At 42.6% G+C, this 19,352-nt stretch overlaps 2 protein-coding genes across 2 annotated transcripts in view; both read right to left on the bottom strand.

Moving 5' to 3' along the window:
* Positions 1-238: 238 nt before the first annotated feature.
* LOC146577543 (NACHT, LRR and PYD domains-containing protein 12-like) overlaps positions 239-19,352 on the bottom strand; it is an 82,702-nt gene continuing 63,588 nt past the window's right edge. The window contains exons 7-10 of the mRNA XM_085267673.1: positions 7,865-8,065; positions 4,506-4,682; positions 1,970-2,143; positions 239-1,728 (exon numbers count right to left, since the gene is read on the bottom strand). Coding sequence (XP_085123799.1) covers positions 1,716-1,728; positions 1,970-2,143; positions 4,506-4,682; positions 7,865-8,065 — 565 coding nt within the window. The 3' untranslated portion in view covers positions 239-1,715. The remainder of the gene's footprint in view (positions 1,729-1,969; positions 2,144-4,505; positions 4,683-7,864; positions 8,066-19,352) is intronic.
* Positions 12,709-15,305, bottom strand: LOC146577544 (protein NLRC3-like). Its single transcript, XM_085268351.1, has 3 exons — positions 15,274-15,305; positions 14,649-14,877; positions 12,709-14,507 (listed from the first exon to the last, which is right to left on the bottom strand). Exons 1-3 carry the CDS (start codon positions 15,274-15,276, stop codon positions 12,709-12,711), a joined length of 2,031 nt encoding a protein of 676 aa, XP_085124477.1. The 5' UTR covers positions 15,277-15,305.

Raw genomic sequence — 19,352 nt, forward strand, 5'->3', positions numbered from 1 at the left:
ATGACATAAAAATGAGGATTTCTTAAGCTGAAGCCAAAGTGCTGACTCATTTGTCATGTTACTCTCAAATGTTTTCCCTAATAACAAGAACATAATTACACTTTAGCCACAAGAGGGCAGCAGCATTAATATAAGTCACATGTATATAAAGGTACAGTGATTATATTACAGTGATTTTGACAAAAACAAAACAGTTGATGGCAGTGTGTTTTTCCATGACAGAATAATTACGCACACCCCACTTTGCAGTTATTTATTTGTAAAAAATGTTTGGAATCATGTATGATTTCCGTTCCACTTTGTGTTGGTCTTTCACGTGGAATTCCAATAAAACTGATTCATGTTTGTGCTGTAATGTGACAAAATGTGGGAAAGTTCAAGGGGGCCAACACTCGGACCGGCGGCCGCCTCGGGTCTCTGCTCCTCCCGCCTCCCCTTTCCCTCATCCACCTGCTGCCTCTGTGGAAGCTCCGCCATAGCCACCACCAAACAACTGACTTATTTCTACACATCGACCAGCATCCGGCCAATCCACCACCTTCCATCGTTTATACCGTTACAAAAAAAAAAAAATCATAAAAAAACATCATTGGCCCAGAAAAACGAAAAATCATCATCGGTATGCCCGATGGCCAGTCCAGCTATGGTCGTGCCATCAGTTAACCCTTCGCTTGCCAGCTGTGACACGCGTGCCCAGGGTTGCCGACCCCTGCTCTAAAGCATCTGATTTGGATTCCTGAGATCAAATATATTTTCCTTTGGCTTTGTTTTCTTCCCATTTGTGGCTTTAATGTAGTGTTACATCCTGTTTGTTTGCTTCCCTCTGTATACATGTCCAGATTCACTGTTATGTTTCTATTCTTACATTGCTGTGTGATCACTGTTCCCTCTGCTGACTGATGTGACCTTTTGTATCTCACACTGATACTTGTCATATTTGTATCTGCGCCTAAAAGATAAAAAGTTTTCCATGCTAAAACACAGCTCCACCTCCTGCAGTTCTCCCTCTGAACCACTAGATGTCTCTGTTATCTAAATGAAGACGTGCAGCACAGCAGCCACAGCAGCGCTCAGATCACACGTGTCCTGTTATTATGTATAAAAGCATGAAACAGGTGAGACAGGTGGGATCAATATTAATGTTGTGGAAATATATGAAAAAGCAACAGAAGAGTGAAAACATTTCGTGTTTCTAGAAAGATCTTTCAGCTCATAGCTGCTCACAGACTGTATTTACAAGTGACAAACTGCAACTCTACAGTACATCTACAGTATATATCAAATATATTCTGTATTCAAATCTATTGAGTGATGTTTGAAAGTCTTTCCAGGTGAGTTTGATCCAGGAGGGTCTGAAGCCAGAGTCAGACAGAGACTGTGCAGAGACTGTAGAAGGACAGAGCAGCAGCAGAGCAGTCCAGATACACTGATGATCCTCTGTCAGATCCAGAGGGACACACAGGGATGATGCTGGACTCTACATTGTGTCTGACAGTGGAGCTGTTCTCAGAGCAGTTCACTCTGCAGCACTGACAGTCATCTGCACTTCTTCTCATTCCTCTGTCAGTCACTGCTGGATGAAGCTCTCCTCTCCACCTCCCAGTAACATGGCCCAGTCAGAGCGTCTCTACACACAAGCTGCTGCTGCTTCAACCTCTCTGGATCATCAGGAAACAGCTCCTCCTCTCTCAGCACACACACCGTCCTGTTTACCATCATAGCCTCCACCTGCAGAGAGAAGAAGGAAGAGCAGAGGAGATAAACGAGTGTTTCCAGAGACTCTTCATCAGCTGTCAGTCAGTGATGCAGCACATCCAGTATAAATCCTGAAGCCTGTCACCATTCTCCTCTCACAGCTTCACTGAGAAGCTGCAGCTTTACAGGAAACACTGGATCTTTGCTTCATACTGACTGTGTTTAGTACAATACTGCTGACAGCACCACCCACTCACTCCATCACTCTACTTACTCCAGAGTCTCCAGTCTGTAGTCTGGACTCTGCTGAAGATCAGACAGCTGCTTCACATCTGGATCCTTCAGGTTGTTTCCTCTCAGGTCCAGCACTCTCAGATGGGAGGGGTTGGACTTCAGTGCTGCTGCCAGATAATCACAGCTGATCTCTGACAAACCACAGCTCCACAATCTGTATAAAGAATGAAAGATGTAAGTTTATTAGACAAAGTGTGAGCTTGAAATCATTCAGTGTTTCATCATCTGTTCAGAGCTGAAGAAGGTTCAGAATGTAGAAGTTTAGAAAATGGAAACTCCAAACAGCTGAAGCCAACAGGAAGCAGCTTCAAACAGGAAACTGTGCAGAGTTTCAGACTATATGTCCTGATGCAGCCAGTTGGATTTTGGAGATTTGAAACTCTGTTCTGTGACTAAGTCCTTGAATCATTTCTTCCAGTTGGTCCAACAAGACAGACTAAGTGTTGGACATGTGTTGTGGCTCGATTAGGGGAGCTTCTAAATGTGATGTGATGGCCCCTCTGGGTCTTTCAGGTCACAGCACTGAAGAGAGCTCAAACTGGGCACACAGTTGTTCCAGTCTGGACCAAAGACTCTATACTGGGACTGAGGGACTGCTTTGACTGCACCCACTGGGACTTTTTAAAGGCTCATGTTCTCACGTAGATCATCGATTTCTACTTACATTTCTTTCTGGGAAAAATGGGGATTACTTTGGAAACAGGAAGTATTTTCCCCAATAAGCAGCCCTGGATTAGTAAATCACTCCAACATGTTCTCAGGCAGAAGAAGCTGTCTTGTTATGAGGGAGAGAAGAAAAAGATTGAGGCACAGAAACTTGTTGAAAGAGAGATAAAGCAGCTAAAATCAGGTGTAAAAGTAAAGCAGAGGATGAGCTGAATAAAGGACACTCAAGGCTGGCTTGGAAAGGAATGAAGTCCATGGTGGGGATGCAGAACAAGGAGCAAAGATGAATGTGATGCTGAATCAACAGAAGACTTGGACTCATTTGATTCCAGCTTTGATATCATTGATTTCAATGAAGAGCTTTGTGATTGTAGCAAAGGGCTGGTAGCTCTGAGAGTCCCACTGATGAGGTGTTTGTGTGGAAATCTCTTAGTGGGACCAAAGAGAGAAAAAGCCCTGGTCCTGATGCTGTGGGAGGGAAATGATTGAAGTGTGCTGTGAGGAACTGATTTTCACACATTTTCCAGTCCTCCTTGGAACAACAGGAAGTTCCCAGCACATGGAAACAAAGGTTAAGTGTCCTATGGCACTCAGTGATGATGGTGCTGTGGCCCCACCACCTCCACCTCTTTGTAAAGGAACTAACTGTCATCTGAAGCTTCAAATGGAACTAAGACTTCCTCCACTAGGTGGCAGTGTCTGATGAGAAAGTGTTAGTGGAGCTGGCCTGGAGTCAGAAACAGGAAGATGCAGGATTTGGGCTGAAATGGGGAAAAGTGGTTCGCACTAGTGCCTTAAAGCAAGAAGGTTGTAGGTTGAAGCTTGTTGGCCTTTCTGTGGAGGTTGGATGTTCTCCCACAGTCCAATGAAATGCTGCTTAGGTTCATTGGTGCTTCTAAATTGGCTGTAGGTGTGGATGTGAGAGAGTGCTTCTCTGTCTCTCTCTGTTGGCCCTGTGATGGACTGCTCACCTGTGCAGGTGGACCACGCCTCTTGCCCTATGACAGCTAGGGCACAGGCTGCAGCCCTGTGAGCCTAAGCTGAATAAACAGTTAGCAAAAATGATCCATAGATGGCCTGAAATCCCCCAGTTAGCAGTTTGCTAGATAGCTATGACATGCTAATCCCATCCAGCAGCTGTATTCTACCTGTAAGCTGATCCCTGCTGAGCCAAAGCACTTTTTCATATACAAATTACAACCTTTAATAGAAACCTATTGGTCAGCATCTTATTAGCCTGCTGTTAGCTTCATTCCACAGAAAACTGAGAGAAACTAACAGAGTTGATAAAGAATAAAGAGAAATGTGCTGATTTAAAGCCTTTGAAGTGCTTCAGATGATCTCTGTCCACTTCTGTCCACTCATTCATTCATGTAAGCTTTCTAATGCAGCTTTGATCTTCACAGTCTGCTTCATGAAACTCATTCTAACCCTGAATGTCAGAGTGTTCCTCCTTCTCTTTCCCATCATTCATGCTGGCAGTGGAGGAGATTTGGATGTTGGACTGTGTTTTGGATGATGTGTGTATGTTTGTGTTGGACTGCTGTCTGTAAAGCAAACGCACATTTTGCTTTGGATTTCAGTGTCAGACAGACTTTAAGGTGGAATGAAGAGTTGGAGAGTTTCACAGTGAATTATCCAGTGGAGGATTTTTCTTCTTCTTTGAAGGTTTGAAATGTGAACATTGTTCTGCTGCAGTCAATGGACTAAACCAGAGAAGAAGAAAACAGACTTTACCATGAAGATCCTCAGTGTGGATCAGTATAATATCAGCCTGATGTCTGCAGTTTAGTGTCAGCACAACTTTCACATCATATTCATCTCAGCACAACTAAAACATGCTGACTGACCTCAGAGTTTCAAGTCCACATCCTGGACTCTCCAGGAAACCACACAGATGCTTCACTCCTGAATCCTGCAGCTTGTTGTTGGAGCTCAGGTGCAGCTCTCTCAGATGGGAGGGGTTGGACTTCAGTGCTGCTGCCAGATAATCACAGCTGATCTCTGACAAACCACAGTTCATCAATCTGTATAAAGAATGAAAGATGTAAGTTTATTAGACAAAGTGTGAGCTTGAAATCATTCAGTGTTTCATCATCTGTTCAGAGCTGAAGAAGGTTCAGAATGTAGAAGTTTAGAAAATGGAAACTCCAAACAGCTGACAGAGTTCATACGCCTTTGTCAGGGTCAAATTCAAGCAAGACCATGTGAAAATTAAAACACATCATCCTAGGTGAACTTAAACACCTTTGTTCCCCTTTTGTTAAGACATAGAAAAGTACACCACACAAAAATACTGCAAAAGGAAACGGTCGCCTTATATACATAGTGTATAAACTCAAAATGCACATTTCACTTCAAATTAAGATTAAGGCTTTGAACAGATCACATAGTTCAGTTCAACATATAAGACTTTAAGAATGCACAAGCATCTACTTAAAATCTATTTAATTTATCATCCATGATATTATTTTGTACAATTCCAATGTATTTTGTTCATCTCCCTTAAATAAACAGGCAGTCTTAAAGTATGAAATATTCATATACAAACACATATAAATGTGTGTACTGTCTCAGTGGCTGATAGTACCCCACAGGCCTCAGTGTGAGCTTGAAGACATTTATAATGTTTAAGTAGTTTAATGTGCAGGTGCTGACGATAAACACATTTTGAATGAAAGCCGGGGAACTTTGGTAGCACAGAAACAAGTGGCTATTCTTTGTGACTATATGGATCACTCACAATACCATTATTTCACACAAAGGCACCAAATTAATACTCAAAAAAGCTGCAGCAATACACACAAATATAAACAGTACTTGGTGACAACTTTGCTTTTAGCCTTTAACCCTTCTTGACTACTTTTGATGTGGCCTCTATATTTTACCTTTAAAAACAGTTTATCTGTTATTTTCTCATTTTGACCAACTGTATCAGCACAATTTATCTAAATTCAGACAAAATTTAAAATACAAGTAGAAAGTGATATTTTGACTGTAAAAACCACACACATGTTTAAGAATCATCTTCATAACTTGAAATGCAAATAGAGATTGTACATTTTTAAAAATACGCACACGTTTGTCAAACAACAAAGTTATATGGTACTATTTACCAAAAAATGCAGCCAAGGCTCAGACGTTTTTCATATAATCATTTCAAACTATTTACAGAACAATCAGGTGTCAAACAATAGTTTGTGTCACTCTAACACATATGAGAACAGCACAGGGATAAACCTGCAGGTCTGACAGCAGGTGTGTCACTCAGCGTTTACACTGCAATCTGCCTTTGTTGGCTTTAAGGCAGCAACTGTGACGATCACTAGTAGAACTGACACACAAAACAAAACAACAGCTACACACTAAATACACAAGACAACAAACTAACTTGAGACCAAACACGGTAAACGTCACAAATCTCTCACGTATCAAAACTCTCTCTCTCTTTCGCTCACTCGCTCTCTCTTGCCGGTCACTCCTAAAACTTCCCCCTTTTGCTAAACAACCAAATGTCATGTTTCCATATCATTTTTGATTGGTCGACATGGTACATTTTCCCACCTATAGGGCTTTGGAGCGTGATGTCACGGGAGATGGGCCATGCCCCCTTCCGCCATGACAGTAGGCCAGCCAAAGGATACCATTTCAGCTATGGATCGTACGTGTTGTGTTGTCGGTTGCAACGTTAGATCACACGATCGTGAAGGCAAGAAGCTGGATAACGGGCTCTCTTTTCATCGTTTTCCATCCTGGAGGCAACGTGAGGGATCCCATGTATCCGATATTACTAAACAAAGACGTCAGGCTTGGATTGCAGCGGTGAGACGAGGGGATATCGAGTTCTCTGCAATCCCCAGCTTTTTGTTGGTTTGCTCACGGCATTTTCTTTCCGGTGAGTTCTAAATTAATTCATAGCACTCTTGAAAGGCTTTTAGTGTGATTTTCAACGTGCTGAGGTCATAGATAATGAGATAAAACATGCTAATGTGTGATGCTGCAGAACCACATCATGTCGACTGAGTAGCTTATGATTTGGCATTATTGCAGGCAAACCAGCATATGAAATGGATGTAACAAATCCAGACTGGGCACCAACACTGCACATGGGGCATGACGACATACCTGTATCAGACTCGGACCGGCACTCAAGGCGTACGCAACGGAAGCGAAAAAGAGCACCCATCGGAGGTAAACAACCCCCCCCCCTCTAAAAACATACTAAATTGCTATCACTGTACACTAATCCGCACATAACTTCCAGATGAATCACACACCTGTCATTGGAATATTGGTGTACATTTACCTTATGTCTAATTTTATCTTACAGGCTTTCGTTATGCAGCTGCAGAGTCTGAAGGTGTGCCCCGTGCAGAAGTGATTGATGAAGATCTGACAGAAGACCAACAGCAAAATCACAATGTCATGGAGGCAGTGAACAGCAGTTGTGTTGGACAAGTGGAGGTTGAGGTACCAGCTGCAAATGTGGATATACTGAAGAAATGTAAACCTTTTAAAATGATGACAGATTACAAACTCTCAGCTGTGTCTGTAATCAAACCTCTGTAACTTTGCTTCACTTCAGCAGCATCAGCTCATGTTCACATGTTGATTCATGGTTTGCTTCAGTTTTTGATGGACTGCAGAATATTTTGAAGGTTATCTGCTATAAAAAGCCAGAACAGGAAAATCTGCTTCATGTGTTTCTGTTTGATCCTCAGTGACTTTGACACAAAGGCCTCTGCTGTGATGATCACACCTCTGATCAAGTCTCACAGTGTCAGCTTTGTTTTTATACATATGGATATGTGCTGATAAATGATCAGAGTTATAATATTTCCCACTGTCTGCTGTGTGCCGTGACCTTTGACCTGCTAAAGACAGTCAGCTGTGGATTATTCATTGTTGTGTCTGATACTTAGAACTGTGAGGAAGAACACTACACAGTTAATCAGGGTCCCCTCTCTCTGAATCAGGAAAGGTGGGCAGGCCGCGTGTGGGCCGCGGGCCATACGTTGAGTCTCACTGTTTGAAATGTGAACATTGTTCTGCTGCAGTCAATGGACTAAACCAGAGAAGAAGAAAACAGACTTTACCATGAAGATCCTCAGTGTGGATCAGTATAATATCAGCCTGATGTCTGCAGTTTAGTGTCAGCACAACTTTCACATCATATTCATCTCAGCACAACTAAAACATGCTGACTGACCTCAGAGTTTCAAGTCCACATCCTGGACTCTCCAGGAAACCACACAGATGCTTCACTCCTGGATCCTGCAGCTTGTTGTTGTTGGTCGAAAACCAGGAGTAGTCATTACTCAGGTCCAGCTGTCTCAGATGGGAGGGGTTGGACTTCAGTGCTGCTGCCAGATAATCACAGCTGATCTCTGACAAACCACAGTCCCTCAATCTGTATAAAGAATGAAAGATGTAAGTTTATTAGACAAAGTGTGAGCTTGAAATCATTCAGTGTTTCATCATCTGTTCAGAGCTGAAGAAGGTTCAGAATGTAGAAGTTTAGAAAATGGAAACTCCAAACAGCTGAAGCCAACAGGAAGCAGCTTCAAACAGGAAACTGTGCAGAGTTTCAGACTATATGTCCTGATGCAGCCAGTTGGATTTTGGAGATTTGAATCTCTGTTCTGTGACTAAGTCCTTGAATCATTTCTTCCAGTTGGTCCAACAAGACAGACTAAGTGTTGGACATGTGTTGTGGCTCCATTAGGGGAGCTTCTAAATGTGATGTGATGGCCCCTCTGGGTCTGTCAGGTCACAGGACTGAAGAGAGCTCAAACTGGGCACACAGTTGTTCCAGTCTGGACCAAAGACTATATACTGGGACTGAGGGACTGCTTTGACTGCACCCACTGGGACTTTTTAAAGGCTCATGTTCTCACTTAGATCATCGATTTCTACTTACATTTCTTTCTGGGAAAAATGGGGATTACTTTGGAAACAGGAAGTATTTTCCCCAATAAGCAGCCCTGGATTAGTAAATCACTCCAACATGTTCTCAGGCAGAAGAAGCTGTCTTGTTATGAGGAAGAGAAGAAAAAGATTGAGGCACAGAAACTTGTTGAAAGAGAGATAAAGCAGCTAAAATCAGGTGTAAAAGTAAAGCAGAGGATGAGCTGAATAAAGGACACTCAAGGCTGGCTTGGAAAGGAATGAAGTCCATGGTGGGGATGCAGAACAAGGAGCAAAGATGAATGTGATGCTGAATCAGCAGAAGACTTGGACTCATTTGATTCCAGCTTTGATATCATTGATTTCAATGAAGAGCTTTGTGATTGTAGCAAAGGGCTGGTAGCTCTGAGAGTCCCACTGATGAGGTGTTTGTGTGGAAATCTCTTAGTGGGACCAAAGAGAGAAAAAGCCCTGGTCCTGATGCTGTGGGAGGGAAATGATTGAAGTGTGCTGTGAGGAACTGACTGGGAGATTTTCACACATTTTCCAGTCCTCCTTGGAACAACAGGAAGTTCCCAGCATATGGAAACAAAGGTTAAGTGTCCTATGGCACTCAGTGATGATGGTGCTGTGGCCCCACCACCTCCACCTCTTTGTAAAGGAACTAACTGTAATCTGAAGCTTCAAATGGGACTAAGACTTCCTCCACTAGGTGGCAGTGTCTGATGAGAAAGTGTTAGTGGAGCTGGCCTGGAGTCAGAAACAGGAAGATGCAGGATTTGGGCTGAAATGGGGAAAAGTGGTTCGCACTAGTGCCTTAAAGCAAGAAGGTTGTAGGTTGAAGCTTGTTGGCCTTTCTGTGGAGGTTGGATGTTCTCCCACAGTCCAATGAAATGCTGCTTAGGTTCATTGGTGCTTCTAAATTGGCTGTAGGTGTGGATGTGAGAGAGTGCTTCTCTGTCTCTCTCTGTTGGCCCTGTGATGGACTGCTCACCTGTGCAGGTGGACCACGCCTCTTGCCCTATGACAGCTAGGGCACAGGCTGCAGCCCTGTGAGCCTAAGCTGAATAAACAGTTAGCAAAAATGATCCATAGATGGCCTGAAATCCCCCAGTTAGCAGTTTGGTAGATAGCTATGACATGCTAATCCCATCCAGCAGCTGTATTCTACCTGTAAGCTGATCCCTGCTGAGCCAAAGCACTTTTTCATATACAAATTACAACCTTTAATAGAAACCTATTGGTCAGCATCTTATTAGCCTGCTGTTAGCTTCATTCCACAGAAAACTGAGAGAAACTAACAGAGTTGATAAAGAATAAAGAGAAATGTGCTGATTTAAAGCCTTTGAAGTGCTTCAGATGATCTCTGTCCACTTCTGTCCACTCATTCATTCATGTAAGCTTTCTAATGCAGCTTTGATCTTCACAGTCTGCTTCATGAAACTCATTCTAACCCTGAATGTCAGAGTGTTCCTCCTTCTCTTTCCCATCATTCATGCTGGCAGTGGAGGAGATTTGGATGTTGGACTGTGTTTTGGATGATGTGTGTATGTTTGTGTTGGACTGCTGTCTGTAAAGCAAACGCACATTTTGCTTTGGATTTCAGTGTCAGACAGACTTTAAGGTGGAATGAAGAGTTGGAGAGTTTCACAGTGAATTATCCAGTGGAGGATTTTTCTTCTTCTTTGAAGGTTTGAAATGTGAACATTGTTCTGCTGCAGTCAATGGACTAAACCAGAGAAGAAGAAAACAGACTTTACCATGAAGATCCTCAGTGTGGATCAGTATAATATCAGCCTGATGTCTGCAGTTTAGTGTCAGCACAACTTTCACATCATATTCATCTCAGCACAACTAAAACATGCTGACTGACCTCAGAGTTTCAAGTCCACATCCTGGACTCTCCAGGAAACCACACAGATGCTTCACTCCTGAATCCTGCAGGTTGTAGTTGATGCTCAGGTCCAGCTCTCTCAGATGGGAGGGGTTGGACTTCAGTGCTGCTGCCAGATAATCACAGCTGATCTCTGACAAACCACAGCCCCCCAATCTGTATAAAGAATGAAAGATGTAAGTTTATTAGACAAAGTGTGAGCTTGAAATCATTCAGTGTTTCATCATCTGTTCAGAGCTGAAGAAGGTTCAGAATGTAGAAGTTTAGAAAATGGAAACTCCAAACAGCTGAAGCCAACAGGAAGCAGCTTCAAACAAACACAACAAGAGAAAAAACTCTGAATGTTTCACATTAAAGTCGTACATTTATCATAAAAACAGGACAAAGACTTGAAAAAGTCGTGTTTTTCCTTCCAGGAACCACAAGGCTTCACTTTTAAAGGTGAAGTGTGAAAGAAATGGACATATTTGAAGTCCAACACCTTTTTCCAGTCACATTATTAAAGCAGACAAACTACAAGCTCATTTTCATTCCAACAAGTCATCTTCTGACCTGGACTAACAACACTGGTCTCTATGTGCAGCTGGCTGTGAGACCAGTGCTCAGGGAGCGTCTACAAAGTGCAACACTGAAAGAACATCGCACTCTAGCTTTGTCCCAAAACGTCGGCTGCATCCTTCGGAGGACCCGGTATTCGCGGTCTACGTGGGCCGGGTCCTTCAAAGACCGAAAAGGCTGGAAGTGCGAGGCTGTGAAATGGGACGGTCTAGCCTTCAGATTTGCGTCACCGCTGTGTTGGTGGAGTTTAATAAACTCGGCCGTCTGCTCCTTGCTATCTAAAATATAACAGGACACTGGCGTAAATTCTCGACCGTCTCACACTTCTGTTTAATCAGTTTCCTGTTTAACGTTTATTCAGCTGTGTGAAAATCCCGGAGGAACTTTGATCTCAGCCAAACCGATTTACTCCGGAACAAATAAAACACAGAAAAAAGGCAAACAATTACATTTTTAAGTTATCCGGGTGACTTGTTTAACCTGAGTAGCGAAAGAGCGGGGTCTGAAAACGATGAAGCCGGGCGTCCGCTGCTCTCGCCGGCTGGAGTGACCATTGAACCCCCCGGCTTGCTAGCGAGCGGGTGGGGAACAGACGTCTCCGAAAACGTCGGCACACTTTTGCAAATATGCGATGTCTTGATAAACCAAGCAGATATTTGAAGTTTACACAGCTACTTTCTCGCCTGAAAATATGTTAAAAGTTTATTTTGTGACCCAGAAAGATTAATAAGAGTAATTTGAAAACTTAGTAGCAGCCGCCATTGTTGGCAGCTGAAATTTGGCTGGGCCGCGCTATGAATTCTGGGATATGGTGGGCCACGAAGGACACACCCGACGAATCCTTCAAATTCGGGGAAATAAAGGACGCATTTGTGCATTTGCATGCGCAAAAGAAGACTTCACACACAACGCGCTCTGTTTAGACCCAGAGCAAAGAATATTGTTTGACAGATGACCCTTAATATGAAGACTTCGGACTTTACGTTTCCCAATTTTTGCTTTAAGTTATTTTGTTATTTACATAATAATGTAGATAACCTAATAATGATCCTTATTGCTGTTTTAGAGGAGCGGTGCTTCAAAGGATAGCTGCAGATTTCTGTCAGAATCTGCAGATTATACAGTACAAATAAAATGTTCACGTTTCTCCAACGTTGTCTTCCCAACAGTTTCACTGACATCTACACGGGATGGCCAGGAAGCGTTCGCGATGTCTTATCGGGCGCTGATAATTGGCGTCTGTCTTGTGTTGGTGACGTAAAAGACGGATTTAATGCGACATGACCGTTCAAACAGCAGTCGCTTTCTAAAACATCGGATATGTATCGGATTCAGTACCACATACGAAAGTGACCCAGGTCGGATTTGAAAATATCGGATTCGCAACGTTCACACTGTCATAGCATGATCGGATATGGGTCGCATAGGGTCAAAAAAGTCAGATTTATAAAGGTCAGAAAAATCGGATTTGATGCGCTTTCGCCTGCAGTGTGAACGTAGCCTTACTCTCAAATCCTCCCTAATAACAAGAACATAATTACACTTTAGCCACAAGAGGGCAGCAGCATTAAGTCGCATGTATATAAAGGTACAGTGATTATATTACAGTGATTTTGACAAAAACAAAACAGAGGTTCATGGCAGTGTGTTTTTCATAACATACCAACCAAATTAAATAATAAAAACTTTATAACTTACAGAGCTTTTTTAGAGGCTTTGACCACTGGCAGCAGCCTCAGAAGAGCCTCCTCTGAAGCAAAGTATTTCTTCAGGTCAAACACATCCAGATCTTTTTCTGATGACAGTAAGATGAAGACCAGAGCTGACCACTGAGCAGGAGACAGTTTATCTGTGGAGAGACTTCCTGATCTCAGGGACTGTTGGATCTCCTCCACTAGAGAACGATCATTCAGTTCATTCAGACAGTGAAACAGATTGATGCTTTTCTCTGCAGACAGATTCTCACTGAGCTTCTTCTTGATGTACTGAACTGCTTCTTGATTGCTCTTTGAGCTACTTCCTGTTTGTGTCATCAGGCCTTGCAAACGAGTTTGATTAGTCTTCAGACCCAAGAGAAAACGAAGGAACAAGTCCAGGTGTCCATTTGGACTCTGTAAGGCCTTGTTCACAGCACTCTGGTGGAGAGATTGGAGTTTTGGTTTATCAAATAATTTAGACCACATGGACGTTGTTTGTTGCTCTTCCAGCAGATTGAGTCCAGAGTTGATGAAGGTCAGGTGGACATGAAGAGCAGCCAGAAACTCCTGAACACTGAGATGAACAAAGCAGAACACCTTGTTCTGGTACAGTTGTTTCTCCTCTTTAAAGATCTGTGTGAACACTCCTGAGTACACTGAGGCTGCTCTGATATCGATGCCACACTCTGTCAGGTCTGGTTCATAGAAGATCAGGTTTCCTTTCTGCAGCTGATCAAAAGCCAGTTTTCCCAGTGACTCAATCATCTTCCTGCTCTCTGGACTCCAGTGTGGATCTGTCTCAGCTCCTCCATCATATTTGATCCTCTTGACTTTGGCCTGAACCACCAGGAAGTGGATGTACATCTCAGTCAGGGTCTTGGGCAGCTCTCCTCCCTCTCTGGTTTCCAGCACATCCTCCAGAACTGTAGCAGTGATCCAGCAGAAGACTGGGATGTGACACATGATGTGGAGGCTTCGAGCTTTCTTGATGTGGGAGATGATCCTGCTGGCCTGCTCCTCATCTCTGAATCTCTTCCTGAAGTACTCCTCCTTCTGTGGGTCAGTGAACCCTCTGACCTCTGTCACCATGTCGACACACTGAGGAGGGATCTGATTGGCTGCTGCAGGTCGTGTTGTTATCCAAAGGCGAGCAGAAGGGAGCAGGTTCCCTCTGATGAGGTTTGTCAGCAGCTCATCCAATGAGGTGGACTTTCTTGTTTCAGTCAGGATTTTAGTTTTGTTGAAGTCCAAATTAAGTCGACACTCATCCAGACCATCAAGTATGAACACAACCTGGAAGTCTTCAAGCCTGCAGATTCCTGATTCGTTAGTTTGATTAAAGAAGTGATGAACAAGCTCCACCAAGCTGAACTTTTCCTCTTTCAGCACATTCAGCTCTCTGAAAGTGAATGGAAATATGAACTGGATGTCCTGGTTGGCTTTGTCTTCAGCCCAGTCCAGGCTGTATTTCTGTGTTAAGACTGTTTTCCCAATGCCAGCCACTCCCTTTGTCAGCACTGTTCTGATTGGTTCGTCTCTTCCTGGTGAGGCTTTAAAGATGTCTTCTTGTCTGATTGTTGTTTCTGGTCTGTCTGGTTTCCTGGATGCTGTTTCAATCTGTCTGACCTCATGTTCCTCATTGACCTCTGCAGTCCCTCCCTCTGTGATGTAGAGCTCTGTGTAGATCTGATTCAGGACGGTTGGGCTTCCTGCTTTAGCGATGCCCTCAAACACACACTGGAACTTCTTCTTCAGTTGGGCTTTAAGTTCTCGTTTACGGAGTGGAGCAAATATTTCTGAAGGTAAGAAATTCAGAAAAAAATATTATATAATAAATATCATAGCCTTTCAGTACCCTGAAAGGATGAATGTCTATTGGTCCATTTCTTGAGCTATTAGGAAAGATCAATATTCAGTCTTTAGAGAAATTCTCTTACTGCTCTGCAGATGGTCAGCCATCTCATGCTGCTTAAGTCTCCTCAAGAAGTGGAGTGTGATCTTCAGAAATGCTTCTCTGCAGCTCTTTCTTTCATCTTCATCCTCACCTTCAAACATCTCCTCATCCTCCATCTGGCTCTTTAAAGTTTCTGGGTGATCTGGACTCAGAAGCTTCTGGATCTTCTTCAGCTCGTTCTTCACAAACATGGTGATGTTGTCCTCCAGCCGCTGGAAAAGAAGACTATATGAATTACCCAGTGGTAAATGGACTGGTTCTTATATAGCTCTCTTTGATACTCTGTGCACACAAAGCATTTATACAACATGCCTCATTCAACCAAGCACATTGTTCTATGCTTAAATACTTTCTTTCACACTCTGATGGATGCATCAGAGGGCAGCTTGGGTTTAGTACGTTACCCAGTACATTTGCCAGCCAGGGTTTGATTCACAAACCTAACTAGTAGCTGACCTGCTCCCCTCCTGAGCTACAGTCACCCCAATCTGACTGAAATCATGGAGCCCAAACTCTGATTTATGTTGGACACACTGACAATCCTCTGGTCCACAAAGTGCAGCATAGAGGTGACTGAAAAGAACAAATGTAAACGTAGTACTACAAACCATAACCACAGAGTCCAGGTGTGTTTGATGTTGCTGTGCAGACTGACCAGTGGAAACCTCTGCTCTCTGCTGGTCCACTCTGTGGAGGAGTAATGTATAATTAGCTCATGTTATGTCTGTCCACACACAGACACAAGCTAGAGGTCCATGAAGTGATGTTTGGATGGGTTCAGTCAATCAGATGACTGTCATGGTGGAGCTTTGCTAGTCCTGCTGATCCCACTGAGAATTAACAACTCAGTTTCCAGATGTCTGTAGTTTTCTGCTCAGTTTCTTTAGTCCCAACAGCTCTTACCATCTCCTGCATAAAGCTTTCCCTCCATGCTCAGATGCCCTGGAACAAGGTGCTCTCTTTATATCAGTGACTGGTTTAAAGGGACAACTTGCAGTGCTCGCCAAACTTTGTGTCAGCAAAAGTAGTTCTAATGTTTCTTACATTTATTACATTTTTTTACATTTTTACACACACAAATCAATGAACGCAAAAACATGAACTTTCCAGATATTTTGTTTCACAATGTTACAAAACTCAGTTCACAACTACACAGTCTGATTTACAAGTACAAAATATTTATGACCACAGTTTGAGCCGATGTATGTCCCGAGTCTGTGGACTCAGTGGTTTTGTTTTGATTGTTATTGTCTTTTGTTACAATTTCATTCTGATTAAGATTTTCTAGTTCTGAGGTTTTGGTTTCTGTGTTCCCTCTGTACTGTGTTAGTATTGTGTCTCTGTGTTCACTTCCTGTTTTATTTTGACAGTGCCATGTCCTACGTTAGTGTGTCTACTTTTGCTTCCCCTTGTCTGGTTATGTCCAATGAATCCTGCTGTGTCTCCCTTTTCTCATTCCCTGATGGCTCTTTTGTGTATATGAGCCCTTTGTTTTCTCCTGCTTGTTGCTGGTTCGTCTGTGTTGTCTCCCCGTGTCTCCGTTTAAGGTTTCAGGTTAGTTTTGTAGTTTTTTCAGTAGAGGTTATCTTAGCTTCTGCACAGGCCATCTCCACTGCACTTCACCGTTTCAATAAAGCTCACTCACTTCACAGCAGTGTCTGCATCTTGGGTCCTTTATTAAATTCAACATGGCTCGCCCCGCTAGCCGTGACATAAGATGTGAAAACAATATCCAAAAAACATGAGGGACAAACAGGGAATAGTTTTAAGGTGCAGGGCCAACAAACTGAGTCTAGCCATGAACTCAGAGTTGATTGAATTAGCATTTTGAATTGGCTGATCTGAGCAATCAAGTCTATGTTCACTTTGAGTTAAGATTATACGTGATTGATGGAAAAGAAAAAAGCCGTCATCAGCAACTGATTCTGATTTAGCAGGTTTTCAAATCTAAACGGTACCCATCGCTAGCTGGCTGTAGTTAAACCTTTACTTAAAAAGCATCCCTAGACCCAGCTGTCTTAGCTAATTATAGGCCAATCTCCAACCTGACAATCCTTGAAAGAGTAGTTGGGGGGCGACAATCAGAGGGGCAGTGTGATGATCTTAGGTTACAAACTACCGCAGTCAAGTCATTAAGGGAAACAGGATCAAACTGCTCTAAGACAGCTGAGCACACAGGAGAAAGACTCTGATCTGAGGCAGCAGTCGGCGAGACAAGAGCCCTAATAGACAGAAGCTTGTTGTTAAAAAATGCTAAAAAGAGTGACGCTGAAAAACTAGTTCATGCATTTATTACTTCCAGGCTGGACGACTGTAATTCATTATTATCAGGATATCCTAAAAACTCAGTGAAAAGCCTTCAGCTGATCCAAAATGCTGCAGCAAGAGTCCTGACAGGGACTAGAAAGAGAGCAGATTTCTCCTGTTTTGGCTTCCCTTCATTGGCTGCTCCTCACATACAAGGTCTTAAATAATCAGGCCCCATCTTATCTTAATGCTGCACCACAACACCTGATCTCTGGTTTCCTCACCTCTTCAATCCCACTTTAATACTTGACTAAACTCATTTTCCTGTTTAGGTGTTGAGGCAAAGCCGCCCATCTACAATGCAGGCAACAGCAAACGGAGCTATTTTTGATTCCCTTTGAGTTTTTTCTACTTTTGTGCTACAAAATGTTCAAGCTGATTAAATTCATTAGAATAAAAGTTCAGATAATTTTCTCATATTAATGTTGGAGGTAGAAATTCAGGTAACTTTGCACAAAAACTGGCAGAAATTTCCTTCAAAGATGGCGTTTTTACTTTAATACTGTGAGTACATTTCAGAGCCTGGACTCTTTTACCTTTACTTGAGTAAAGAAGTTGAATCAGTATTTCAGCTTTAAGAGGGTATTTTAACACAAACATCAGTCCTTCTACTTAAGTATGTTTGACACTTTGTTTAATCATCATTTTTAATGATCAAATATAATTATGTTTGTTATTTGTGGATTTTAAATGTCCTTGACAGAGACAGATGATGATCATTATCCTGCACTGTGGGCTCAGGTTTGGTCGAGCTAGCACAAAGAATGGCTATGTTGAACTTCCTCCTGGGATCTACACTAAGAAGTGAGTCCAACATTAGCAGGGTCTCTTTCCTTTATCTGGATTCACTTTAGCATTCACAGTCACGTGAAGCTTGTTATTAACTCGATAAGTCAACCCAGGGTTTCAGCTGAGCGCTCACATGAAACACATGGTGTTGGCAGCATCTGATCAATCATATTCATGGAGACGTGTATCAGCAACAGAGCAGCTGAGTTTGCAGAAGGAAGTCAAACTAAACCACAGGAACAATATGAGGAGATTACACACATAATAAAATACTAGCAGTAACACAGCTGCTGCAGACAAATCAGTCGTGTGATCGTGTGTGAGAGGAGAAGGACTGTAAAGGAGTTTGGTGTTAAAAGCTCTGTATGAATGTGGGAGACTTTGAAGGGCTTTAAAAAGGCCAATATAAAATAAAAGGCAGCAAAATTGCTGAGTGTGAAAGTCACCAGACTTATCAGAGCTCTGTGATTAAGACCTGTAAGAACACCTGTTTGTACTTGTTGGCATTGTATCAAACACACACGTATATTAAGCCTTTGTTTGAACTCTGGTTGAATTTGTTACTTTCAGACTGTGAAACATCACAGAGGCTGCAGCTGCAGATCTTTTATTCACCTGGAAATTTACTTTAAATGTTAGATGGAAAATGTATTGCTCAGTTTCACCAAAGTAAGAACAAGAATCCATAAACCTTCATAAAGACAAACATCTCCCAGAACATTGAGATGCTGAAGTGTCACTGAAGGGAAAAACTATTTGTCCTCCTCCATCCAGCAACACCTGAAACACCTGAGTGGAAGCTCCTCCCTACACTGTGTTTGAAGCAAAGCACAAAGGAGACACCTGCTGGAGCAGCTGGAGTCCTACAGACACTCAGCCTCTTCACTACACAAACACCTCCTACAACATCCACTCTTTCCACTCTGACTGCTGTGTTTGTGGAAACACTCCAACACACACCGCTTCACATACCAACATAGAAATGTGTGAAAAAGAGCTGAGCTGATATTAAACATGAGGATTTATTCAAAAATACAGAGTCAGGAACAACATCTAGACACACATTACCTCTCAGCAGCAGAAGAACATCCTTTAAAGTTTACACCAAAATCCTTCGACATGTTGCTCTTTAAGGAAACACAGCTGGGTTCAGGTCCAGGAGATTCTGGCCTCTTATTGATCCTAAAAGAAAAACAATAAATGTAACAGCTTCATGAGACAGGAAGGAAAAACTGGAAATATTAAATTAAAGACATGATGAACAATCTCATAAAAATAATGTACTTACTCTTTGTCACATAACAGTCTTTTGTTAAAGTTTACAACAGCATCCTTCGACATGTTGCTCTTTAAGGAAACACAGCTGGGTTCAGGTCCAGGTTCTGGATTAGTTTCAGGGTTATGTCCAGCTGAGCCTGGTACGCCCCACAGCTCTGGGCTTTAAAACAACACACACAGAGGTATGAGTGTGAATAATGATGGAGCAGTGATGTGAGTGCTGAGCTGTGACATGGAGAAGAGTCATGGACAGTTAGAGATGGTCATCTCACCTCTGAGCTTTGGTCTGGCTCTCATGTTCCCCACACAGAGT

This window comes from Mchenga conophoros, linkage group LG3 (genome assembly GCF_057382185.1).
Source record: "Mchenga conophoros isolate Kocher_MC1m ecotype Shallow Benthic linkage group LG3, M_conophoros_male_GT1.1, whole genome shotgun sequence".
Lineage (NCBI taxonomy): Eukaryota > Metazoa > Chordata > Actinopteri > Cichliformes > Cichlidae > Mchenga > Mchenga conophoros.